The sequence below is a fragment of the Camelus ferus genome, chromosome 9, assembly GCF_009834535.1.
Source record: "Camelus ferus isolate YT-003-E chromosome 9, BCGSAC_Cfer_1.0, whole genome shotgun sequence".
In the NCBI taxonomy this organism is placed as follows: domain Eukaryota; kingdom Metazoa; phylum Chordata; class Mammalia; order Artiodactyla; family Camelidae; genus Camelus; species Camelus ferus.
In genome coordinates this window covers 71610910-71637708 of record NC_045704.1, presented here as the reverse complement: position 1 = coordinate 71637708, position 26799 = coordinate 71610910, and the positions used below count along the sequence as shown (strand labels likewise).

General features: G+C 41.3%; 1 protein-coding gene and 1 non-coding gene across 6 annotated transcripts in view; both read right to left on the bottom strand.

Moving 5' to 3' along the window:
* Positions 1 to 5426: 5426 nt before the first annotated feature.
* CDC14A (cell division cycle 14A) overlaps positions 5427 to 26799 on the bottom strand; it is a 142193-nt gene continuing 120820 nt past the window's right edge. For 4 of the 5 annotated variants that reach the window (XM_032487199.1, XM_032487196.1, XM_032487197.1 and 1 more), the window contains 4 exons: positions 26152 to 26199; positions 23878 to 24000; positions 22236 to 23157; positions 5427 to 7721 (listed from right to left, as the gene is read on the bottom strand). In XM_032487199.1, the coding sequence (XP_032343090.1) occupies positions 22707 to 23157; positions 23878 to 24000; positions 26152 to 26199 (622 nt within the window). In that variant the 3' untranslated portion in view covers positions 5427 to 7721; positions 22236 to 22706. The remainder of the gene's footprint in view (positions 7722 to 22235; positions 23158 to 23877; positions 24001 to 26151; positions 26200 to 26799) is intronic. The other variant, XM_032487198.1, reaches the window with a different exon arrangement.
* TRNAA-AGC lies at positions 14095 to 14166 on the bottom strand. The gene has a single exon. It is a non-coding gene; the product is annotated as a tRNA-Ala (tRNA).

The window sequence follows — 26799 nt, the reverse complement described above, 5'->3', positions numbered from 1 at the left end:
CAGGTGGCTATGGAAACTTCAAACCCGAACTCTCTTCTTTTGGGCCAGCTAATCTTTTTCAACACTGCATTAAACATTTGTTTTTTTAATTTCAAGAGTTTTTTTCCATCATGTCTCAATGTCTGAATTCTTGGCCTTTTTTGATTTTTCATGCCAGCTGATACTCAGCAAGAGATGATTAATTTATGTATACATCTCGGAGACTCCCTGCCTTGAAACATGCTCTACTTTCAAAGCAATAAAACCTGGCACGTCTGGTATTTTATTTTGATGCGCTCGTTCACAGCATTCAGGCCATATTTAAAAGAGACTGGCAATGTGTAATACGGTAAAAAGGTCAGGTGATGGGTTTTGGTGTTAATTAAGGCTGTGTTTAAATTTGGGCAGTTCTTGCTAGTTGTCATGACCTTGGACAAATCACTTCACTTCTGCATGTCTATTTCTTCTGCCTAAAATCTCTCAGGTTTTAACTATACTGTAAAACTTACTATAAAACCTTCATAGTAAGATAGCTTATAGATTGACTTATAGATTTATGGCACTTCGTACATCATCTGGCTTATAGTAATCACTCCAAAAAATGTATTCTTAACATCCCCCAAAGGCTTAACTGCTTTTGCAGGTCTGCACATGCCAGGCTGCAAATCTAACTGGGATCTTCTGAACTGACAAAATGTCTTGCTCGTAGGTCTTTGCTTTAGAATATTCTGCCTGGGGACTTTGATTCCCACCTGTGCAGGGTGGCTCTGCCCTGGGACCGGCTGAATGGGAGCCCCATGGGCATCTGTAACTTTCTCTGCACAAGCAGCCCTGTTGTTTCATTAAGAGTGGTTTAAAATTATCTTTATTTTTTATGTCTTAATTTTTTTTTAATCCATGTCTTTTTGTTTGATGTATTCTTAACTTATTTTCGACTATTCTACCTCATTCTTTTAAATCTTCAATTCCTTAGTGGTATTATTTCACTGCCTTTTTTATCCTTTAATTTGCCTCTCATTTTAAGCAGTTTATCCACTTATATAAATATTTTATCATTTTAATTCATATTTTGATTTTTTATTGAATTATATTTTATACTTATTTTTCCAATATTTTTTATTTTAATATTTTTGAAATTGCAATATTTTAAAAACTGTTAAATCTATATTTTTATTTCTCTTACCTATTAAATAATGGGTAAATATTCAGGGAAAAAAATTTAGACTAGTTCATTTCTGAAAGCAGATTCAGGGAATTTTTCCTACTCCAGTTAGCCATGAGAAGGATTAGCATATTGGAGACATTGGGTGGTGGCACGTCTACCATGACCAGGAAGGGATTGTCCAAATTTATCCATTTAAAAACAAAACAGAAGCCAGAACTCCGGTCCATCTGGAGCAGTGGAGACTCAAAAGGAGAGAGCGCCTGTCTCCTGGATCACAACTCCCCTCCACAAAGAAGTCTTCTGGAAACAGAGACTGGGTCAACTTCATAAGGTAAAACCGCACAGTACTTTAAACGGGCTTCAGTTACTACACAATTAGTTGGTTGAGATACAGGGGTACAAAAAAAAGGGTTCACATGGCCAGCCTGAGCCTGGTTTCCTTACATAAGCCCGCTTTCGCGCTTAGCCTTGGCTTGCGCCTGGGAACTTGACTGGTAAACAGATGCCTGTGCTACAGTCAGACTTGCCCTGATGGTAAGGGTGGTTCACTGTCCCCGGACCACGCAGACAGTAAGGTTTACACAGAACGCCTGCTTCCCTTCTGCAAGTCTGGAATCTTGGTTCGTGCTGGGTGCAGGGTGCTTATGCGACCAGCCCCCAGTAAAAAACCTTGGGTGCCCAGCTAGTGTCTAATGAGCTTGACTGGTAGACAACACTTCACATGTGTTGTCACCAGCGGTTGCTGAAGAGCTACGCACATCCTGCGTGGCTCCTGGGAGAGGGCTCTTGGACGCTTGCAGCTGGTTTCCTCCGGACCTCACTCTGTGCAACTCTCCCCTTTGCTGATTTTGATTTTCCTCCAATAGTAGTAAGTCTTAGCTGTGAATTCAACCACATGCTGACTCTTGTGAGTCACTGTAGCAAATCAGTAAACCTGGCGGTGATCCTGGGGACCCCAGCAAATGGGGTTTCTCCTGTCTCCAGACTGGCTGATAAGTAATTAGTTCCTGGCTTAGTAACAGACTTTCATCTCTCCTCCAGACCGGATGGTGGAACCTTCCTATTTTGGTTTACCTTAACAGTTAATGGTCCTAACCACCTGCCTCTTAAACAGGAAAATCAAGGATAATTTTTCCCCATCAATCTGACTGTCAAAGAGATCCAAGTATTCTCAAGTCTCAGTTTGTCAGCTTGTGGATGGTCAAGGTCCGTCTCAGCAGTCCCGCTTCTTGTCATGACAGCACAGCCATCTCGGGGCCAGCGCCCCTCACTCAGGCTCTGGTGTGGTATCTGAGAAAGAGCCTGGTGCTCTGTGCTGACGGGACAGAACCTCTGAGCCCAGGCATTCTGCCACCCACGTCTCTGCCCTGTTTTACGGTTTCTGCAGTGTCGCCCTTTGACGAGGCCCCTGGGCGCTTATTCCTTGGTCACCGAAGGCCTGTGATGTAAGTGGTAATGTTAGCCATGGGCCAGGCTTCAAGCAGCAGGGTGAGTCTGGAATCAGCTGCTATACTTGTGAAAGAAATTGGTCTGAAAAGTGGCCAAGGGAGAAAGAGGAAGTGAATTTTATGTTTCCTCAAATCAGGAGGAACCAGGCCTTTCCCACCCTGCTGGTCACTGTCAGCAGACACCGTGTAACGTCACAGCCCAAGTTACATGAGAAGCTAATTGGTTGCATCTTTCTGAACAGAAAAAAACTGCCTGGAACTTGCCTCTTGGAGTAGGAGGCCTGTCTCAGAATGTGCTGTATGGTGTTAAACGTCTCTCTGCCTGCAAGAAATCTAGATTTTTTTTTTAAATGGTTCCATTTCCTCCAGAGTTTTACTTTTTTTTTTCCAACAAAGATAAAATGGACTGGCTTCTTTAATCTCATGTTTCCGGGACCCCTATATCTTCCAATACAATACTTCTCAGTACAAAAAGCACATGTTATCCTTTGCAGCCTAGTCTCCATCAGCTCTCAGTAAAGGCCAGGTATATACTAGATTGATAGAGAGAAAGAGAGTAATAGACAGATACTCATATAGACTATTATTACACTATTCTGATCTCTGGTTTCAAACTGTCTTTTCAACTTTCTATTCCATGTACCTGACACAATCATTGCAGGGGATCTAGATGTCAAGATTGACAATCTCACTTGGAGAGAAGCTCTTTCTTTTTGAGAGCTCTTCTTTAAAAAAAAAATGTTTAAACTGCTTTACTGAGACATGAGTAATATACAGAACGCTGTGCATATTTAACGTATACAACCTGGTGAGTTTGGAGCTAAGTGTGCCTCCATGAAGACATCACCAGTCTGTGCCAGGAACATGTCCATCACCTCCAGAAGTTCCCTCCCATCCTCCTTATTATTATTATTGTTATTGTTTTGTGATAAGAAGACTTAAGATCTCTGTTAGCAAATTAGTCAAAGGGCACAAAGTTTCAGTTACACAGATGAGTAAGTTCTAGGGACCTACTGCACAGCATAGAGCTTACAGGTAAGCATCATGTATTATTCTTAACATTTTGAGGAAAGTAAACTCTAATCAGGCGTCCTGGAGCTGACCAAATGTGTGCACTTAGTGTAAATGTGCCCAAACTTAGATGAGAAAATCCACATCCTACGACATTTGAGAGGCTGTTCATCTCAGCTTTAAGTCCCAGCATCAGTTGCCTCAAAACTTGGCGTCCGAAGCCCCTTCTCACTCCTCTGCGATACGTCTGCTCCAATCTTTGAAGCCACCTAAAATCCTTCTGGGAGACAGCCATTACATAAACAAACAAAAAGCACTTGATAGATTGTTATCGCTGATCCTGAAGTGTAACGTCAATATAAACACTTGCAGCTGGAGTCATTGCCACAGTTGATTCGACTCATTTCTCACGTAACAGCCCAGCTTCTCAAAAAAACTCTGATCAACTTGACTCACAGCCAAAGAGAAAGAGCAAGTGGCGAGTCGCCTCCATTTTGGTGGCACACGGGTGAAAACAAGACATGGCGCGGGAAGAGGTCAATGAAGTTATGTTCGTCCGTTTAAAACCAGTTTCAAATAACTGAATTCTGCGTTAAAAGCCGTCTTTTCAGTATCAGTTTTTATTTGAACTCATCGAAAAAAGTTTTAAGTTTTCTAGAAAAGCTATTTTTCCCCTCCTTGAGATGATTATCATAATTCAATCCATAAAGAAGGAACTGGGTGGGAATATATTAACATTTCAATCCAGCTCAAAATAACTTAATGCAATGATTTTCTATGTACCTTTCTCTGCCATGGGTGCCACCATCTATGCAACCTACGTGTAAATAAAAGTTTTCTCTTATGTTGTAAATTATATCTCGCTGTAATTGGAAACCTCCCTGGTTACTCTTCTGAGCAGACATGCAGTGACCAAATTCTGGCTTGGTTGAGTGTTGCCAAGAGGACTGCAAGGCTTTCTCAGGCATCGTTAACTCTGCCTTTCGAGAGTACCTTGGGAAAGAGCTCAGTCAACACCACAGAGTACTGTTCAGCTTACACACTGACAGTGGGTTTAAGTAGAAACTTTCAACATAGTGATGGTTTAATACAGGTCACCAAGGAAAGCATACAAGTGAGAACAATTATGAAAATACATTTGTGGGGCTTATCGTTGGCAAACTCATGTTCTGCTGTTTTTTGAATCCCAGCTGAATATGTATATAGTGTAGCCTCCCCAGATGTGTGTTGAGATTTATAAGTCATTTGATGTCTAAGCGTAACAAAACCATGAGAACTCAATGACCAGTAGGTGAGATGCTTGTTAGAACTAGTTAACTGATTTTTTTCCTATTTCTTTTTTCATAAGAACTCAATCTGTAGAAAAAGATTTTCTGCCCTTGTAGGTAGGTTCATGAATTGGTAAGGAATCTCCTTCTTTAAGATATGGTCCCAACAACAACATTGGTACCCCAACTGTCTCCCGCAGTGTTGTGAGAACAGCTAACTGGCAGATTCCCAACTCAAGAAACGAAACTGTCTTCCCACCCACAAACTTTCCTATGTGTTCTGAAAATTTTTAAAAGACAAAAGAGAAGGAAAACCTCAGAAACATCACAACCCAAAGAGATCCAGCTTAATACATAAAATATCTCCAAGAAATAACGCGACTTTTTCCTCCCAAGCCAGCTATTCAGGGTGCATAGATAAAACAGGGGCGAGGTTTGTGCCATCTGATTTATTTCTATAATTTCTCCTTTAGGGAAGACAGCCATTCTTTCACAAAAGCAACCGATGACATATATCATACAACAGTCATAAACGATCATGCAGGACCCAAACACTGATCATAAACCATGTTTTATTAACAAGGAAAATTATATAGAGAGAAAGACAGCAAGAGCCTGACTTATCTGACTTTTGTGAAATTCAAAGTGTAAGATTTCTTTGTGCTCACTGTCACGTGCTTCAGGAAATGGCCATGATCTGGAAAGTCAATTAAAGATAAACTAAAAATCTGGAATGGAGAATCTGAGAAACTTGAAAGGCACCAAGCAGAGTGAATCATATATGAAGTTATAAAGGTACTTCAGTACATTGGTAACTCTAAATCCAAATTACAAAAGCCAGGGAAAACATAAATTGCATAAAACTTCTATTATTTATTAGCAGTGTATTCTTCTACACTTTAAAATAGGACAAAATATCTTTTTGAAGGTAAACTATTCATAACAAAATACATGTCAAACAATTTTTATTATTGGAGTAGAATCACTTTGCTATATACTTTCTATATTATATACATATACTTCTTGGTTTGTCTATGTATGCACATGTGTATAAATAATTTTAAGACATACCCATGTAGATACATATGACCAATATACACACATTCTTATGGAAAATTTACAGTAGTCGGTTTTACAATCATTTAATAGCTGCACACAGATTAGTGTTCACAGAACTAAAACTGTCAATATGGTTTCCTTTCCCCCACTTCTCAAATGTCATCTGAATTATTTTTCACTGATAATTTTTTTAAAATACTATCACCTTCCTATATAATTAACCAATCATGTTGTATAATAACTCAAATAAAATATTTTACTATTTCAGCCTTAGAAAAGGTATACAATTTAATTCCACTTACTTTAATTTTCAGTTCCTAAAACATACAATTAATTTGTTCATCCGTTTAGTGCAATTATTTGGTACTGCAGTTTTTGCAGGTTAAGTTGACGAACCTGAGTCAAACGTTCATTCAAATACCTTTTTTAAAATGTAAAACATAAAGAAGATGTTTTGCTGAAGCATGTGTAATAGTCTCAAGGTACCCCCTTCTAATAAATACATTATAAATAACTCAATGAGAGAAAAGCACTTCATATGAATCCATTTAACTGTCTCTGAGGAGTCCATTCTTAAGCAGCATGGAAGACGACCAGGATCTAAGACTCCCAAATCCCCATGGACAAGAAGCTTCCAGGCTTCTAGAGCCTAAGTATAAGGTTACACATACTTGCAAGGGCTGTGAAGTACCAGGAGTCGCCTCATTTTCGTTTTAGGTTTCAGATACATATTAGCGTGTGTGTCAGGAGGTTGCACTCCACTTTAAACGTATCTCCTTTAATACATGGAACTCCTTAGCAGCATCTTGTTCAGTTTTTTTTTTTTTTCTCTTCATTGATTTAAAACTGGTGCCAGACCATGTGAGATTACGGGCAAAAACCTCGTACCAAGATCAGAATATTCTAGTTGGGTTAAGAACTCTTTTGCGAGGAGGAAAGAAAGAAAGGCATTGGGACTGTTGAGTTACTTCATAGAGAAAAATCATGCTTTCAAGAGAAATAGTCAGTGAATTCTGATCTTCAACTGGATGTTAAATTTTCTTAAAGCCCCCAAAGATGCAAAACTAAATGGCTCAACAACAAAAACAAAGGGAAAGGAAACGGTCTAAACAAGCCACAGCAAACAACTGCGCACTTGCTAGAGATAAACAGGGGAAACCTGCTAAGTTAGACTGACTTTTCGAAAGAATGAACCGGCGCACCGTATTCGTAGGGGGGAGGGCATAAAAATCACTTTCTAAAAACTTTACCCCTCAATCTTTCTTAACAAAGAGGAATTATTTATTCATCGTAGATAAAACCATACTAAAATTCAAAATACAAATTTTTGGTAGCAAACAGCAAGAAAATCTACATCAAAATATAGTCTAGTTTTTACATAATTTTATATATTTATAAATTTATCAAAATAGCCTTTTAAAGTTCGTAATACATACATAATGTAACACTGTACATGTAAATGTAATAACAAACGTATTACCGAAACACATTAAAAATCACCTTTCAAAATACCAAATTCAGCATGAAAACTGTCTTAAAAAGGGCTGACATCTCCATAAACATGGTTTCAGTGCATTATATAGTAGTCATTAACCAGAGTTTTCTGGGTTCAAGTCTCACGAAGGTCTTATCTTAGTGCTCCCTTTAAGGTAAGAAGGCAGAGAGACGCCTCGGCAAGCAGTTGCTCTCTCTCTACGTTTGCTCGTGCCAGATGAAGAAACTGTCTAACAGTGGAACAGCTTTCAGCAGAGCAGCAAGGCCTTAGTAATGAACGTATTCAGACTGAAGGGACTGTGCGGGGGAGAGACATAAACTGAGGTTAAATTCCATCACACACACAATTCCTAGTACATCATAAAGCTGCTTCCTTCAACACAAGGCAGTGTGGGTCTCTTATATAAAAGATAAATGAAATAAACTAAGAAAAAAAAAATAGAACAAGACGAGGGAGACAAAGCATTTGTTAAGAATGAGATATTCAATTAGTAAAGTGACTGCAGGAAAACTTTATATGTTAAATGGCTTGCTAATTTAATACTAGTGATTAAAGATTAAGTACTATTTGGAAATTGGTAGATAGTACTAAACTCACTTCTAAGCTTTTGTGCAATACTGTTGAGTTTTACTCAAAAAAATTAAATGACATTTATAACTGAACTGAAGATTATTAGAGCATACTTTAAGAATATATATATACTTTTTAATTTAATTCAGTATATATGAAATGAATGTTAATTTTTCTAATGCAGTAGAATTAGAGGTCATTTAAATACATTCCTTAAGAATGTTTTAATTTAATAGATATCTTACAAATCCTTCCTACTTAGGGGTACACAAAGCACTTCTAGCTTTGAAATCTGATTGTAAGACCCAAAAAGCTTTTGTGCAGAAGAACCCTGCAGCTATAACATAATAAACAGTGGGCAACTTTCAAGAAAAATAAACGATGCAAGTTCCTCCCACATCATATTAGATAACAACGTCTAAAAGGCGTGTGCTTGGGACATGGAATCAGAATGTACTGATAATAGACAAACCAGGAAAGGACAAGGATGAGCAGAGAAAATCTGCCACAGTTATTTCTGAGCGGCAAACAGCAGTCAGAAAGAAGGAACATAAATCTGTCTAAGCGTTTACAATTTTTCTGCACAATTCTTCTCATCAAATACCTTGGAAAAACAAAGTTTACTTGAGCTGCTACCAAATTCCCTTTTCTCCTCCTCCAATAATTATTTTTCAAATTGACCTGCGGCATTTTATTGATAGGTCATCAATTCTGAGATTGGTCTATTTTGTTGACAGTGTAGGTGGCAGTAAAAAAAGAATCTGTCCATTTTGCAAATAATTTACAAAAGGATTCAAACTGTTCAGCTTCAAAATCCCACTGAATTTTATATCCTATCAACAGCCATTTACTAAGTAGACGTCTATCAACACCATGAATCAAAAGTTATGGTCCCTGCCCTCAAAGGGCAAAAGACCATATTCTCACATGTGCATCAAATGAAAAGACAAAGGTGCCAACATTTAATGATAATAAACATAGTATAAGAGTAACATTGTGCACAAGCAAAGGATTAGGCAAGGACTGGAGGGGAAGGTGGGGGTAAGGTGGTGCATTCTCCAGGCTGCAAGCTTCTAGGAAGAAGTGAAATGTCAAGAGTGGCTGGGAAGATAGGAAAAGGCTTGGCAAGTTGACTTTCTCACTACGAGATGTAGTTTATGTCAAGGCTTGAAAACAGGAGAGACGATCAAGACTGAGGGCATGTAAATATACCTGAAGTCACAGAGAGAATCAAAGAGGTAAGACTTTGAGAATGTCCAGTGAAACTGGTCCAAAGCCTTGAAGCCCATGTACATTTAACTCTTGGGATATCAGCTGCCATCTCAGGATTAGAGCTTAAAAGTGGACTATCATTTTTCTAGATGCTTTTTGCCAGTTTCTTCTGGAATCTGGCCAGTGGGCAGGGAGGGCAGAGCCAGGAGGTCTCCCCAGCTGCAAGGATGCCACACACGCAAGCTATATATTGGCCAAAGCTTTCTTGGGACTATTTACCTTTTGTTTTTGTTCTAATTAGAACAGTTACTCATATTATCACTAACAGAAATGATAAAGCTCCTCTGATTGCTTGTAAATTTAGAGCAAAGTTGTTTTTGCAAGCACCTCTAAAGTTCCATCAGTTCTCAGTTCTCAGATGCAGCAAATGAACAGATACTAGACAAGTGACCTTTGTTAAACTAACTTTCATCAGGGAAAAGGATTTTACAAATGCATCAATGTATAGGGGGTATATATGAATGTACACATATTTATTTATTTTATGGACTCATGACACCTACTGAACTGGAAAACAGAACTAGTCGAGAATATTAGGGATTTCTATCATTCACGTGAGGTATACATTCATTAGTCTCTGGCAGAAGCCTTTCCTAATATCCCAGAAAACACAACAGGCAATTATTAGCACTTTTAATTTTTATAGTAAAATGCAAATATATTTTGTACTCCATAAACAGTATCCTTATTGTTACTGATTTTATTATTCAAAAAATAGATCAACTAAAGTACAACTATCTGGAATTCTTGATAAACTAGATACATTACTTAACAGGTCAATTATTCTGCGAAAGCTACTTATGAGTAGTTTCTCTACACCAGGCACAGTTGTAAACATTTTATATGTATTAACTCATTAAATGCTCTGAACAACTCATTTTACAGATGGGGAAATTGAGGCACAAAGCAGGAAAGTAACGCTAGCCCAAGATCATGCCACTAGGAAGGAATCTGAGCTCCAGCATCTGGCTGTAAAAGCCCAGACTCTTAGCCACCATAATATAGTGCCTCAAGACATCTGTCCTGTGATCACTACGTGTTCGCTCAAACATCCTCTGTCACCTGACACAGACAAATAATGAGCAGGGTATGATTCTGAGTGAGCAAAGAAATATTAAAATATGCAAAAGAATGTAATATTTTTTACTGTAAAGGAGATACATGCATTTTTAATGATTTTTAATAGTACCGATTCCAGAAGAGTTTTCAGGAATATTCTATAAGGAAATTTTCTTTATAAGAATGCCCATGTTTAAATATTCTGATTAAAGTTTTAATTCTGCTTGGCCAATTTTTTTTTTATCATTACCACAAGAATTGATACCTAATGTATCTGCAATATCAAGGGAAAAAAACCCTCCACAATGACAGTATGGTTATGAAGGAAGGGAGACCTAAGGTGTAAATGCTATTTTACAAGGTAGCACTTATTTATGGAACCAAGAGATTTTAGTTTCTCAAAGAGAATATTCAAGTTCATGCAGCCATTAAGTTCAACAGGATTATAGTGAGTCAAGGCCAGATCAAGTTTATCATGATTATATGGTATTTTTATGGTATGAATACCATAAACGAGTAATACAGCCTGCCAAAGAAGGATAAAATTACCTTACACTTGCAACCCCCCCCCCAATTTTTATGTCAAAATATAAGCTTCCATCAAGAATTGTTGCTCTGAAAGCAGCTGGATTTGACACAAAACAAAGTGTTAGGTAAGGAGATCAAGACAATTTGTTCTGTTCTGGAAATGCGCTACTAATCTGTTTTGGCAGATGTAGGTAGTGACTTTAAAATTTTAGCTATTCTGGAGGTGTTTCTTTTTTAAACAGCCCAGTTACCTAATCATGGTAGAAAAATGTCTAATAATTACAGATACAAAATACTGCACAAATAGTTAAAAAAACAAAATTACAAATTGACTAGCAACCACAGCACATTGCAAAGAATAATGGAAATTAAGGTCTTGGCCAGCAAATTAATAAAATAATGTCTTATCGTTCAAACAGCTTGAAGCAAAGACACTGTGCATCTGGAACGTTAGTTTCCCAGGTCAAAATCCTCACTCAAAATCGCCATGTGTTTTGCCACACTGCCTTTACCTTTCCCGCATCTCCCAATTTCCCCAAGTCTCTTAAGGAAGAAAAAAAAAGTCCCCTAGTTACCCTGACTTGAGTTCTAACTACAGAGGCAAAAAGCACCTTAAAAAGTGACTTATTTTCCACTTTGCTGTATACCTGACACTAACACAATACTGTAAACCACTGTTTCAAAAAGTGATTTGTTTTAGTGGCATCATTGATTGAAAAAGACACGTTTGAAAATATGGTATCACATATAACTCCAGTTTTAATGAGCAAATAAGGAAAAAATAAACACTGGGGAAAAATAAGTTTACCTGTAACCGCCTCTATACTCCAGGTCTCTCATGGCTTTGCGATGGAGTTGCCAGTTGTCGTATTGCTTGCAAGCTAACAGCACACAAAATGTGTGCACTGATACATAGTTCCACAAATGTGGCTTCACAACACTACTGAAAGTGTCCGAAAGCGTTTGCCTCTGCTAACACGGCAATACTTCCCCGATAACACTAGAAGCAGCAAAGCTGGGTACGGTTTTATTGGCCTCACAGTAACACAAAAAGGCTAAGGTTTGTGATAAAATCAGCTTTGAAAGAGGAACAAAACATTTTTCTATAGTGTTCTCTAAGCATTTCAGAGATCTCAAGATTTAACAAGCCAATTCGGGTTAACTAAAATGCTGTATAAACTATTCTTTCACCTTCCTACATAACTTTTAATAGATTCTTTTTTCTGGGGGAACTTAATATGTGCTCTTCAACAATCACAAAGAGCTCAATTGTTAGGTGACAGATTGTTGACACCCAACTTGACTCAGCCAACCATTACGTGAGTGTTTTCAGTTCATCTGAACACCAAAATTATATTGATGCAAGCTTGGGTAAAATGTATTTTCTCTTATTTTAGTAAAGCCACATCTCTAGAAAAAAAAAAAAAAAACCTCTCAGGTTACTGTATATTCAAGCTGAAGTGGAAACGTTGTTTGCTCTGTTAGTGCTTCCTGCGCTTGCAATGGTGACAGGCTCCTAACTAGCCCTGCGCTTAATGCTCATGAACCTAGATATGTTATTCAACTTGTAGTTCAATAAATAAAATAAATATTTATTAGGCGCTTTCTACACTTTGGAACCTGAGAAAACAAAGATGCCTCCGAGAAGCTTGGAAGCCGGCCGAGGAGAGAGAGAGAGAACCAGGTACAGTGACTATAACACGAGAGCAACCACGGTCGGGGCGTGAGCCAAGACCCATGGGAGACGAGAAGGAAAAGGCATTCCTCGTGGACAGGTCACAAATGCCTCATCAGAAAGATAACTCGTGAGCCAGGCCAGGAAATACGAAACCAAGCAGAGATGGGGAAAAGCAGAGTAAACCGCAGGTGCGAGGGCTCGGCAGGAGGCAGGGTGTGGTGCTTTTGCAGGACCCCTGTCAGGATGCCCAGAGGAGCTGCTGGAGAGGATGGAGCTGGGAGGCATGTGGTCTGATGGGGAAGGGCCCCAAGTGGCAGGTCAGCGGATCCAGAAGGGATGCTGAGCACAAAGTGGAGACACTGAACGAGTCTGAACCCAGGAATGATTTCATCAGCTGTGTCTTCGAAATCTAGAGCTGACAGCAGCACGGAGGAAAGTTTTGAGGCAAGAGATACTGAAGGCAGAGAGGACATTTAAAGGGCTAGCCCAATAGTCCACAAAGAGCTTAAAGCAGCAGTGAGAAGAATGGAGGAACAACAACAAAAAAAGAAAAACAGACATTTCAAAGGGAGAACGGCTAGGGCTTAGTGGCTGGATGTGGCAGAGGGAAAGGCAGAAGTCGTGTCGAAGACGGTGCTCAATTTCTAGCTTGGATGATCGGATGTAGAAAGATGCAGTTAGAAGCCAGGAAACAAGGGAGGAGTGGACAATTGAAAGAGCGTGCACCCTCTCCCAGGAATGCCCACAGGAAGTTGGAAGTGTAAGTCCAACGCTCAGGAGATGACTACCCAGAGACAGGAGTGGACCAAGGTCAGAGCCTTGGGAAAAATCACTAAGGGGCAGATGGAAGAAGACAAGTAGGTAACTATTTAAGGCGGGGGCGGGGGGAGGTAGGGGAGAAGAAGTGGGAAAATAAATATTCCAAACCTCAAAAGAGACAAAACTAAAGGGGGAAAGGTGATCAATATTGTCAAGCGCTGCAGAAAGACAAAGAATGAGAACTAACAGGAGCTCGTCAGCTCTGCCTTAAGGGAGTCGGTGGCAGCCTGTGCAACAGACTTTCAGATGGGGGGCCACCTCCCTTGCCCACGTTTGGCCATAAAGGAGACACTGTGACAGGTGACGGAACTGAGGGAAATAACTGGCTAAGGCCATCCTGTACCTGTTTGCAGGTGAGGAGACAGGCAAATGGAGGGTAAGAGACTGAAGGGGTAAGAGAGCAAGGACGCGGATGGGACAACTCCCAAGAAGAGTTTGGAAAGAACATACAGGTGGAGTTGCCATTGGAAAATAGTAGGGTTTCTTTTTTAAAAAGGGAATAAAGGGACAAGTCTGATGCCGATAAACTTTGAGGCAGAGAAGAGGACAGTTAAGGGAAATTATTCCTGAAAAATTCTGTTCTCAGCAGAACTCAGGGCCAGGTTAATTGGCCCTGGAAGTTGGAGGAGCTGTGTTTTTTTCTGTTTGGTTTTTTTTTTTTAATTTAATTAATTAATTAGTTTTTTGTTTTTATTTTTGGTGGGAAGAGGTAATTAGGTTTATTTATTTGTTTGTTTGTTTAATGGAGGTACTGGGGATTGAACCCAGGACCTCATGCATGCTAAGCATGTGCTCTACCACTGAGCTATACCCTCCCCCCTTGGAGGAGCTGTGAAGAATGTAAAAAAGCTTTGGATCAGCCAATGTGGGGAAGAGAAAGGGAGCCAAAGTGGGATAAGCAAACTAGTCATGAGCACTGAAGGGTCAGGGTAAATCAGAAATTCATTTGAAATGGAGTCAACTAGCAAGGTCACGGGATTTTCTCCAACAGAGCTTAGACGAGAGAGACTAGAAATAGACACGAGATGGTTGAATTGATCTAATTTTGGAGGCTAGTGATAAAGTGGCTACAGAAAAAAGGTCCATGTGGAACAGAGGATGTTGGGAAAAGGAAGCAGAAATGACATGTGGGCCACAGAAGGAGGTAAACTGAGGGAGGTGGGAAGGTGTCATGGGGAAGAGTTAAGGAGAGGGGTAAATGTTTGACAGGAGCCTTAGAGAATCCAAGATATCAGAAGCAATGTTCTAAGTAGTAAGAACATCTATGAAGTGGACTTCCAAGTGAATAAAAATAAAGATCACTGGAGTCAAGGAAGTTTAGAATACAGTGGTTGTGAGACTTTGGGCAAGTCACTGCCTCTTTGAGTCTCAATTTCCTCATTTGTAAACTGTGGGTTAAATAAATACAATAGTGTGTAAGTATTGTACCTAAAACAATGTGTGGCACATAGGAGGTACTCGATAAATCACTGGTGATAATGATGATGATGATAATGATGACAATGATTAGAAAAATGTTACAGTTGTCACGAATGCTGGCAGTAGCGTGGTTGCTAAAAAGTAAAGCCAAAGTCTTCAATATGACGGCATTAGGAGGTCGAGCCTTTGGGAGGAAATTAGGTCATGAGAGTGGAGACCTTATGAATGGGATTAGTGTTCTTATAAAAGGGACCCAGAGAGCTCTCCTGGCCATGGGAGAGAGCCATGTGAGGATAGAAAGACAAGACGGCAGTCTGCAGCCCAGAAGACAGCCCTCATCTGAACTCAATCTTAATGGACCTGATCTCTGACTTCCAGCCTCCAGAGTTGTGAGAAATAAATTTGTTGTTTATAAGCTACCAGGGTATTTTGTTAGAGTGGCTGAGCTCATTAAGATACTACTTTCTTAATATCCTTTCTTCTCATTCTAATAACTTCCAATCAGAGACTGAACCTGACAATGCCGAAGCCCACAGACGATGATCTAATTAACATCACAGAAGGCTGAGAGGTTCACAATGCTCTGACCAAGAGACCGAAGTATCTGCTTCTATGGATAAAACAGTCCTCTCCCACACATATCAGCTATGTGAGTTTAGACATTCAACATCAAACAGAGCCTGCGTCATTTACCGAAGACTTCTTCCATTAAGGGCAAATCCAGTGACTTTACAAGTCATGTACATGGGGCATCTGCTTTGCACATGCATGCACACCCGCAAGTATGTGTGTCTGTGTCTGTGTGTAACAGGGCGTTGCAATAAAAACTTGCCCTTCTGAGTTAAACGGCGTACACATACATGCGCATACACACAGTAAATTTCAATTCTCTGGAAGAGATAAATGACCTACTCAATATTGGAAAAGATGACAGTATGGAATAAATAAATCAATAATCAAATAAGTAAGCAGAGTCCAATGCTAGCTGCATAGCCCATGAAGATAACAAAAATAAGATGGTGTGGTTTGTAACCTCAAGTTTACCAACCAGCTCGGTGGGGATTCAAGGCCTACATCCATGAGACAGGTGACTCTCAACACAAAACAGAAATGATGAAGGCCAAATGGCCAGAACAGATGGGACGACTCTAGAAAAAGTCATGACTGCTATAATTGGGCGAGGTCAAGGAAGGCTTCAGAAGAGGAGGTAGGATTTAGGCCAACTTCTGAGAAGAAGGGGTCTGACAAGCAAAGGTGAACCAGGTTGGGGGCACAGCATGTGAAAAACAGATGGAGGCATGTGGAGCAGGGCATGTTCAAGGACCTAAGAAGTTCCATAGCAGCAAAAGCAGGAAGTTCATGCTCAGAAGTAGAGGGAAATGAGTTTGAATTGAGGGTTGGGGGGACACTGAAAAAGGCCCTGAATGGTAAATCACCGAGACTGAACCAACTTCATGTCAAGTTGGAGCTGAAAGTTATGCTCCAAATGACCCTCTCTGTGTATAAATCAAATATTTTTAACATACAAGGAAGAAAAGGCACAACAGGGCACAAAAGTAAATTCAATATTTCACAGCCCAGAAACAAACTAAGACACAGTGGCAGGCCACTGGCTCCAGAGCTGGAAGCCCACAGAGGTAGGCAGGTGTCCCATTCCTGGGGGCACACAGGACAAAAGCTGCTGGCTTGAAACCTGGGCTGGAGTCAGGTTCTCCCATCTGAAACGGACTGAGTGAAGCCACAACCACTGCCTTGGGCCAGGGTTTGTGCAGAGCTGCGTCCCTGCCTGAGAAGCCAGCCTGCCGAGCTCACCATGGGAAGAGAGCCTGGGTCATTAGGATCTGTTTCTAGACTGGAAGACCTGGGGGTCAAGTGGAGACAAGAAGAAAGCCAGGAGATAGGGAGGAAAAACACAGAGAGGGGAGAGAAACCCAAAACTCCCAACCAGAGGGAGCCTACAGATGAAAATTCCAAAACACACAAGGAATATGAACACCAAGGGAACTGACAAAGCCTGCAACCAGGAGACGGGCTCTCACTGAAATCACAGACACATGGCAAAGCAATCTCCAAACAACTTATCGTCTGAGATCCTCAAGGACAGATGATGAAGAATACCCATAAAAAGAACGAGGATTTATGAAGCCAAAATAGGCAGGTCTAAGTGAGAACAGACCTATCATAAAGAATGAATTATAAATGCTGGACATGCAAGATACGGCCTTTGAAATCAAAAGGTCAACAGGTTAGAGATACGCTGCAGAATGGATAGGGCTAAAAGAGAATTAGTGAACTGGAAAATAATAGGAGGAATTCAATCAGAACACAGCTACAGCAAGAGGAATTTTAAAATATAACACAGAAGGTAAGAATACTGAGGACAGACTGAAAGGCTCTAACGTAAGGACTGCAAAAGGAAAGAGTAGGGGGAAGGCAGAAAAGCAATACCCAGAAAGATAATTTCTGATTGTCTGAGATAATAACTGAAAAAGCCATCAGCCCTGTGATTGAAAGCACACACCGAGGCCAGAAAAGGATAAACTATAATGAATCGACGTCTAGATTATATGGTGAAACTGTAGAACTTGAAGGAAAAAGAGAATGGCTCATGAACACTGGGACAGGGAATTGCACCGAAGCCAATTTCAACTGTGGCATAGGAGAATTTTAAAGCAAAGCAGTGCACAATATTTCATTTGAATCTTCCTTTCAACTTTAAACCAAATGAGTATTTTTCATTCCTTTCAGTGAAGAGGACTGCATTAGAAACCATAAAACATAAGAGAATTTTATAAAATGTATAAAGTTTAAAATTTGGAGACTGCATATTTAAAGTTGCACAGGTGAACAACGTGTAAACACATGCAGATGCATGTGTATGTAAAGCAACATTACATATTGATAAAGCACTAAATATTCAATGTGAATAGGAACAGAGGTTAAGAAGTAAAACACTGGGCGGGCTCAATTTCTTGACAAAGGCTTCAGAGAGTATACAGGAGATAATATGCTTTCTCATAATATGAGAAACTGGGAAGAAGGCAGGCGGATTCCAAGAAAGGGCTTTCCAAAGGCCAGGACACGGAGAGGGAACCACACTCAGGGACAAGCAGGGTAAATGAGGCACCAAGGTACGCTAAGGCGAGCAGAGAACAGAGGGCCTGAAAGCTCAGCGAAGGAATTCAGGATCAGTGTCCCAGCACTAGGGGATCACTGGCCACTTGTGAACAGGGGAGTAAGACGATGAGATCGGGACCTGCTACCTGGCAGAGCTCTCCAGCAGGGCTCAGCAAACTACAGCCTGCGGGCCCAATCCAGCCATCATCTGTTTTTGTAAATAAAGCTTCATGGGAACATTCATTGATATATATAGAGTAGTCAGGAAACAGAGACAAAACTTGACTATCTGGTCTTTTACAGAAAGAGTTTGCGACTCTACTTAAAAGTATGAATTAAGACTGAGTTAGGAAGATTGTCAGAGAGGCTAACACAACAAAGACGAGAAAGCAGCAGAATAGAGAAGAATGGGGAGATCCCGAGAGATGGTGGATGGCATCGCTGACGTAACCTGCCACCTCGCCAGGAGAGCATCCTTGAAAGTGTTTGAAGACCAACATATAAGAGTGAATAACAAAGCTTAATACAAGCTACCACTTAATAATACTTTTAAAAGTCACAAAAAAGATTTTAATAGGATTGCTTATCTTATTTATGTTTATATACCCTACAGTCAGTACAATAGAAGCTTTTTATAAAAGGCTGTTCCCATATAGCAAAGATTAATGTAACCCTCAACAACAGAAGTGACAAAAAATTCTTTGTAGCCAACCTGACTATATATATATATGTATTTTTTTTCTAACAAAGCACATTATTTTAGAACTCCTCATGTAAAAATGTTGTAAAAGAGATGTTTACTAAGGATCAGAATTTTTCTTCAGGTAGTTAAGTTTCCATTAACAAAAATAAATATATTACTTAAAAATTCATAATAAACATGTTAGAGCTACAGGTCATAAATTATTGTTTAGTGGTTTCTATATTATTATGTGCACTGAAACACAGAATAATTTTTTAGAAGCACAGAATTTCCCCAAGGACTCCTGCTGAGCCAGGGACCGAGGACAGCAGACAGGGCCCAATCTGGTCTCCTGCCTCCAGGGTTTCTACTGAGAGCTCCCAGCCTCATGACTGCCAGGGTTATCTTCATCGAATTAGATGTGATCAAGTCACTCCTGCTGAAAAGATTCCAGTAGCTCACACTGCACCTCCCAGTTTGGTTTCAGCTTAATTTTCCAGCCCTTGTCTTTAGGTAACCACCTCTGGCTTTAGCTACACTGGAATAGTCATTGCTCTTAAGACAGTAATAGCTAAAATTATTGAGCATTATCTAAATGTGCTGTGTAAACTACTTCATATGATTTATCTCAACTAATCATCACAATCACCCTATTACAGAGATATTATTATCATTACCACATAAGCTTCAAGGCCTCACAGTCCACACAAACCCCATTCAAAATACACATTCATATGTTTGCATAAAATTCACAAAAATAGTTTGTACTCTTTATAGGTCTCATCAAATTGTGTAAGTTTCAGGGTGCACAAAACCTATTATTATTATCCTCATTTACTGGGGCTCAGAGAAGTTAAATAACTTGCCAAAGTACTCACCACAAGGAAGTGTTAGAGATAGGATTTGAACCCTGGTCTCCTTGTCTTTAGAACCTAAGAACTTAACTACAGTACTAACACTGTACCTCCATTCTTGTGGTCCCCACTTCCTGAAATGTCCATTCTTCCTCTTCCTATTTTCTTCATTAGACTCCTAACAGGCTCCTATTCATCCTCCAAAGCCCAACTAAAATGTTACCCCTTCTTCACAGCTTTTCCTAACTCTTCCTGTGAAAAAATGAGATTACCTTTTAGATATCCCTCCATTTTAAACATCTACCACAGTATATATATATGACATAATGTAATCAAAAGAATGCGCTTTTTTGGAGTCAAACTGACCCAGGTGCAAATTATGGCTCTGCTTCATATTTGCAGTATAATCTAGGGCAAATATTTAAACTCTCAAACCCTCAAATTATTTATCTTTAAAATAGAAGCAATAACTCCTATCACATTCATTCATTTAAACACCCAATCATCCATAATATATACCCATTCAAGAAGTACTCAGTGAGTGCCTAGTATATATGCCAGGCACAGAGCACACACCTATGAAAAACAGAGGCACCGTTCCTGCCCTCACAGAGCTTACAGTCCAGTGGAGGATACAGATAAGCCAGTAGACGATGAAAATGCAGAGTGGGAATCTGAGTATCGCAGTGACCAAGGCAGAGTGTGCAAGAGCTCACAGGGAAAGCATCACGACCTCACGCGGACTTGCGGGGTCAGGTGAGGACAACGGAGATGAATAGCAAGTCAGTGGTAAGTCTCTTAAAAATAACACAGAGCAAATATTCAAGACAGCTACCTCAAGTAATTTCAATTTAATAAAATACTTCCACCCCACCCACACCATAATCACACGTCCCTCATTTCTTAAGCATTTGAAAACTCCTCTGAACGTCAGGGAGGGGAAACTGATTTTTCACAGTAAGTGGGTCAACCAAAACGAAAGCTGGTGCATTGCACTGGCCAGGAGAAAGCGCAAGACCAAGAGACCAGGCCAAACAAATAAAAATCAAGCCTGCTTCTCAGAATTCTGTCGCAGCCATAAGGAGTCCTTAACATTTGTTCTTGTCTCCTGGGTTAAACCATTTCATGACAGAATGAGGAAATCATTTTCACATTTTTCTGGGGGCTGAACTGCTGCATAAAGTGAGAGAGCAATTGCGGCTTTCAAGAGAGATGCTAATTGCAGCTTTTAAAATATTAGACTCCCTCTAAACGCCCGGCACCTTCACCCTCTGGGAGTTTCTGGGTCTTTCTTAAAGGTGCTGGAAGGATATTGCCATACAGACTTCATCGCCTACCCAAGGGTTTAAAAACGTTTTTGAGTAATTTATTCCTAGTTCTTCAAGGGTCGTATGTCTCACATCTTCAGAAGCACTGGAAAGATGGGCCATCTTATTTAGACAAGAAACCAGTAACCATTAGAAAAGCTGCACTGAACTAATAAAGGAAAAAAACTCTCAGCTTCCTACTTTATTCCACATTTAATGGGAATTTCCATCTTAATTCAGACTTTCTGCCAGTGAGCCAGCAGGGGTAGGACTTGGGGCCCTGCCTCTCACAGAAGTTGTCTAGGCAAAGATGAAGGAGGGAAAATCAGCTCTAAGACACCAGCTAGTCTCACTTCCTGGGAGGGTGAGAGGGAGGAAAGTGTTGTCCTGCTGGCAATTCTATTCATAAACACTTTGTGTTACAATAAGATGACCAATTTAAGAAGGAGAAGGGGGAAGAGGAGCAGCTGCAGACACAGAGTATTACTTTAAATTTAATTATTGGAAAAACCATTCTATTCAGGACAGGAGAGGGATGGGAAAGGGGAGGAGAGGTGAAGAAAAACAACAAATTATGGAATGAAACCAAAATTAAGTTCTGTAAACATGGCAGGCCAGAGGCTTCAACAATCATCTAAAGAAAGTTCAAAAAGGAAAACTGAGATCCAGAACCAGCAGAATGTTATTCTTGTCAAGCTACCAATGTTTCTGGGATCCAGTTATAAAACAAAACCATTAGCTGTGAAATCTGCAAGATATTCATAGAATTACCTATGCATCCGTATGTATAACACTTTTTCTGAAAACAGAATGATCTATACTCTGGTCTAAAAAAGAGGCTTACCCATAATCAGTATATGAAAATGTTGACTGAATTCAGTTCTTGCTGTGAAGTCCATGACTTCTAAAACCTAGTTGTGAAAATGTAAATACACTTCATTTTCCGTCTAATCCCAGTTACCGGGATTTAAGTTTTACGGATATATGTGTACCCATAACTTAGTGGGATTAGAATCGAATTCAGGGGTGGGGTGGGGTGGGCTGGGTCTGTAATCTACACAGGAAACTAAAATAATGTTGAAGAACATCCTTGGGAATACAATCACACGGGGAAAATCATGTGTGCCGGAAAGGACTTATGTGGCTAGAATGGAAAAAAAACTTTGAAAGAGCCCTGAGGTAGCAATGGGAGTAGCAATGAGTGCAACCAAGACACACACACACATGCACACATACACACGCACGCACACACACATGCTGCATCCTCACATTAGAAAAGTGCTTTCTAAACTGCCATCTAAGGAAAGTGGGGCCCCTTAGCTGTTACCTAGATTAACAAGGTTTTACCCTAATAGGGATTTTTACTTTAAAAGGGGGCTTAGTAACCAAAATAAAGAGCTCACGTGTTTGGAGATCTTCCATCCTGTCTCTAGAAGAGTGACAGCTAATTTTAAGCATCTTGTTACCCTACCTTCTCCCCCTCTACATCCTGGGTAGCTACTTACAAGCCTGCCTTATAAGCACCTTCTGTTTGCCATTTAATTAATTCTGGGTCAGTTCCCTGCAGGAGGTGACACAGTCAAGGGCCTGGTGCTTTTCTGAGAAGACACGATCCACTCAGCACCTTCCACATGTAAATGCTCCAAATTCATCCTCTGGCATATGATGTAGAAGAAGCCAGGGTACCACTCCAACCAAAGCAGAGGCCGGCTCTCCTATGCCTCAGCCCCTGACTTTGCACTCGATCCTCAGAGAGATTTGAAAATTTAACTGAAAAGTAGCTTAAGTCAATGGTGTCCATGAGGAAGGGAAATGACAGCTGTTTCCCTTCTCGGAGAAATCACTTTAAAAAGGAGCAGGAAGAGAAGAAAAAGAAGGAAGGAAGAAAACCGGGTTGAAACTTGGCATTTACTTGAAGAGGAGCCAGCAGAATGCACGTGCAGAGACAATTTCCCAGCACAGAGGGAAGGCATCGGTCAGAAGGCTTCCTTGGCGCTATTAAATTTCTTTGGTGGCAGCCTCGGCTGGGAAGGCAAAGCACCAAAGTTGCATTCAGGGTTCTCAGGGCCAAGAGGTGGTGTCTGCGAACTTACGGGGATGGAGCGGCTCAGGAATCTCGCTGAGGAAGAAGAGAGGCCGGTGTAGGAGGGCCGGAGGGCGGTGCTGGGCTCCTCCGTCTTGGCGCACTGGGGGCTCGGCTGACTGTTCAGGGGGTTCCCAGTGCTGCTGGTGCTTCTGCTGTACTGGTTGTTGTTGAGCTCAGGGTCATTCCTGGCAGGCGGCTGGGGGCTGCCATTCAGGAGGTTGGTGAACGGGTTGGCTATGAAACCCACCCTCGAGGGTGAGACGGCCTTTTTGTTCTCTGGGTCATCTGCTGCAGCGTTCAAGTTCCCGAGGGAACTGGCTAGCCGGGAGTTTATGGAAAAGCTGGATGAAAAACACAGATGAGGGGGGAAAACAGAGACGACCGTGTATACTCACGCCGAGGTCACAGTTCTAAAACACATCATTCAACGTTGGGGGAATGCGATGAAGACAGTTCTGACTGGTGCTGATGGTGACACAAGGGCTTCCTTACCGCTCTTGGTGATATTCTAATACGTGGCCTTTAGTTATACATGTTAACTCCCTCTGTCAAAAGGAGTCAGCTAAGACCCGAGAAGCTGGCTAAAACGCTTGGACCAGAGATCGTGAAACAGACCATGTGGGGGTCCTATTTGTCCTGAGGCAGGAAGGAAATGAAAAGGACTCTATAAAGGGAGAGTACAAAGCAGACTTAAGGACAAGATTTAACCTCTTTATAGTTGATCATATGACCACAGCAAGCGCCCCTACGCATTTCAGTTCTGCCCATTCACCTCGGGGGAGGAATGACAGTATCGCGTGTTACTACTACGTGCAACTGGACTCCGTTTTCTAGATCACGTTAGGCAAGCTGTGGAAAGGGACGTTACATGGCATCCACTCCGTGGCCGTGTCCCCGACAATTCAAGACAGGAACAGAAGACTGGAGGGCCACCAAGCCTTTCATGCTCTCTCCCCTTCCTCCCGGTCCCCTCCTCTCACAAACTTCACCGAACTCCTTGTCTGCTGCCACCTTCCCCCCTACCCACCACCGCCAGGGCCCCAGAAGGACAGAAAAATTACCTTCTTACACTGGCGCTGGAGGACGAGGAGCCTCTATTTATCCTCTTGGCCGTCACTGATGGGGACAAAGCCACTTTTGAGGTCTTCAAAGTAGATGCAGATCCTTGTGGAGAAGAACTCAATCTTTGTAGAGAAAAAACGGGCAGAGCATCACACAGAAGCTGTGTTATCTTAACACGCAGTCAGGTGACTAGGACAGGAGAAACTGATCAACACTGAAGAGATCATGGCAGGTCCCAGTAATGGTGACTCTGGCAGCAGCCAACACTGCTGCAGCCCTCGCTCTGCGCTGGGTGCTCCTCTAAGAACCTTGCAGATGTTAAAGCCGCTCATGCTCACAACAACCCAGTGCCTGGCGAAGACTGCAGTCCCCGCTTTGCAGGGGAGGAAGCGGAGGCACAGAGGAAAAGCTCCTCGTCCAAAGCACTGAGCCAGCAAGTGGCAGAGCCGGGTTTCAAACCCAGGATCCAAAGTCCTGCTGGTAACCACGATCCTGCCACCCTTGGTCACTTCCCTTCCCTTCCTTGCCACTGGCATTCATGCCTCCCAAGACCTAGATTCTATTTCTTTATATTTTAAATCTATCCTCTCCTTCCCACCCTGAGACTGCCCTAGGTAAGGCCATCACTGCTCCTCATCCTTGACTCCTAGAAGCACCTTTTAATCTTCTTTAAAATGCATATTCTGAGTAGCCTCCAGCAAAATCTAAAATATCTAATCATGTCACGTTACTGTTAAACCATTTCATCTATCCTCGGTGCCCAGAAAGACTAAACTTCTTCACTTGGCTTCTAAGGCCCTCCAAAATCTGGCATTTGCCTCTCTGAGCAGGCCCAGCTCACCACACTTTCCCATTGGACACTTCTACCCCAGCCACGCAAGATGACCTGAGTTCCCTGAGTGGACGGCACCCACACCTCTGTCCAGGATGCATCTGCTACCTTTCCTGCCAAGGCATCTTCCGTCCTTACTTCCCCCTCCTCCTTTCTCTTCCACCTTCATCTGACTCCCTCCAACTGCTTATCCTTTGATGGTCCAATCAGCGGCTACCTCTTAGGGCAAGCCTTCACTGAATCCCAGGCAGGGTGAGCATCCCATCATATATTCTTATAGTAAATCATAGCTCTTCCCCCACATGTCATTGTCTGATATTCGTCTTGATATAAGCTCCATCAGGAGCAAAGAATTGCCTCTCATTTCAATGCCCAGTGACTGGCACAGGCCAGACTCAGAGCAGGTATTCAATAAATGTTTGCTGAGTGAACAGGAAGGGAAAACTGACTCCAATCTGGACAGAGCCAGGGTCCAGGCCTGGTTTTAATATTGTATCTGCTTTGTTCTGGACAAATCGCTGAATGTAGCTGGACCTTGTTTTCCCTCCAAACAGCAGCTTGCAACATGGTTTGCCTCTAAAATAAGAATGGGAAAAGTTGGCCAAGGAAGCGGCTCAAAGCTTCTAGAGAAGTCTGGGCCCTCTCAGAACTGCCCCCACGAAACAACCCTAAAAGCTAGGGCTGCATAAGAGCAAAGGGGAGGGGTGAATCAGCTTCCTCCCCGCTCCACTGATGGCAGGTGTGGTCAGACACTCCTACTGCCCTCGCCGAGACCTGGGCCAGACATACCCTGAGACGCTGGCAGCCAGAGACCGCCAGGGAGCGTTCAGGGCACGTTTCTCCAGGGAAAAACACTAACGCTTCCTCCTCCAGTAGAGAAGAGGGAAGGAAACAAAACTAATGCAAAAGTAGGAGGAAAGAAGACTAACAGACATGTTAAAAAAATTCAAAGTGCAACCTGTCACTGGCTTGAGAGGCATGTTTTTTTGTTATTGTTTTTGTTAATATTTTATTCATTATTGTATTATTTTAATTGTTTTATTTTGGGGGGAGGAGGTAACTAGGAGCTATTGGGGGTTGAACCCAGGACCTCGTGCATGCTAAGCGTGCGCTCTACCACTGAGCTATACCCTCCCTCCTTGAAAGGCATGTTGCAGAGCAACTGTAGCTGATAAGAGACCCCACAACACTCTGGGCACACAGTGTACACTGGCATCACGCCCACCGCCACACAGCCCTGTGGGCACCTCAGGAAAACAAAACTTGTTCATGATGGGCATTCAAAATAAAGCATATTTTAACCATCTGAAACAGCAAGAAAGGAATTTTAAGAGTGAAAAGCTGTGTGCAGTTTATTCCCTTGGATTGCAGGGTTGGGAAATGCATCTAATAGGTAGCATTCGTTTATAAGCTAGAGGAAACTCAGCCTCGTCGACAGTACCTGGAAGGCTGGGACACTGCTCTTGGATGCCCTTTCATATCCTCCAACCTATGGAAATCAAAGACAAATGATCACACGTCACCAGGGTCACACGCTTAAGCAAAGACGTATCATCTGGAGACAGTGGGTAAAAGGGGAAAACCTTGCAAATGGGTATTAGTATTTATTCACTTTATGAAATAAATCCTAGAACCAGCAAGCAATCTATTTTAGTCATTTTGTTTCATCTTGAATTTCATTGACAGCAAATTGCTTTTTAAGCAGAGGGCGGCATTGCGTCTACTCAGGTAAAGCATGTTTGATGATAATGCCATGATGCTGTTAAGAAAAACTAAGGCCCCCAAAAATGAAAAAATTTCTGAGGATAAAAAGAAAAAGGAAAGAAAAACATGAGCCTTCTAAAGTTTGTATCACAAAGATTCTCTCGTTTCTTTTGCCTTTTTATTTGCCAAGTTATACTCCAAATTATCCCTTCCTCCCCCTTATGATTTCTTCAAAATCACAGATAAATCTGTCTGAAATTAATTTTAATCAATATAAAGCAATTTAGAGTTTCAAGGGAAAATGGTGAATAAAAAAGACTGGTAAAGTAAACCGATCTTGAAGAAGCTTCCACTGACTTAATACATACAGTGAAAAGAGCATGGA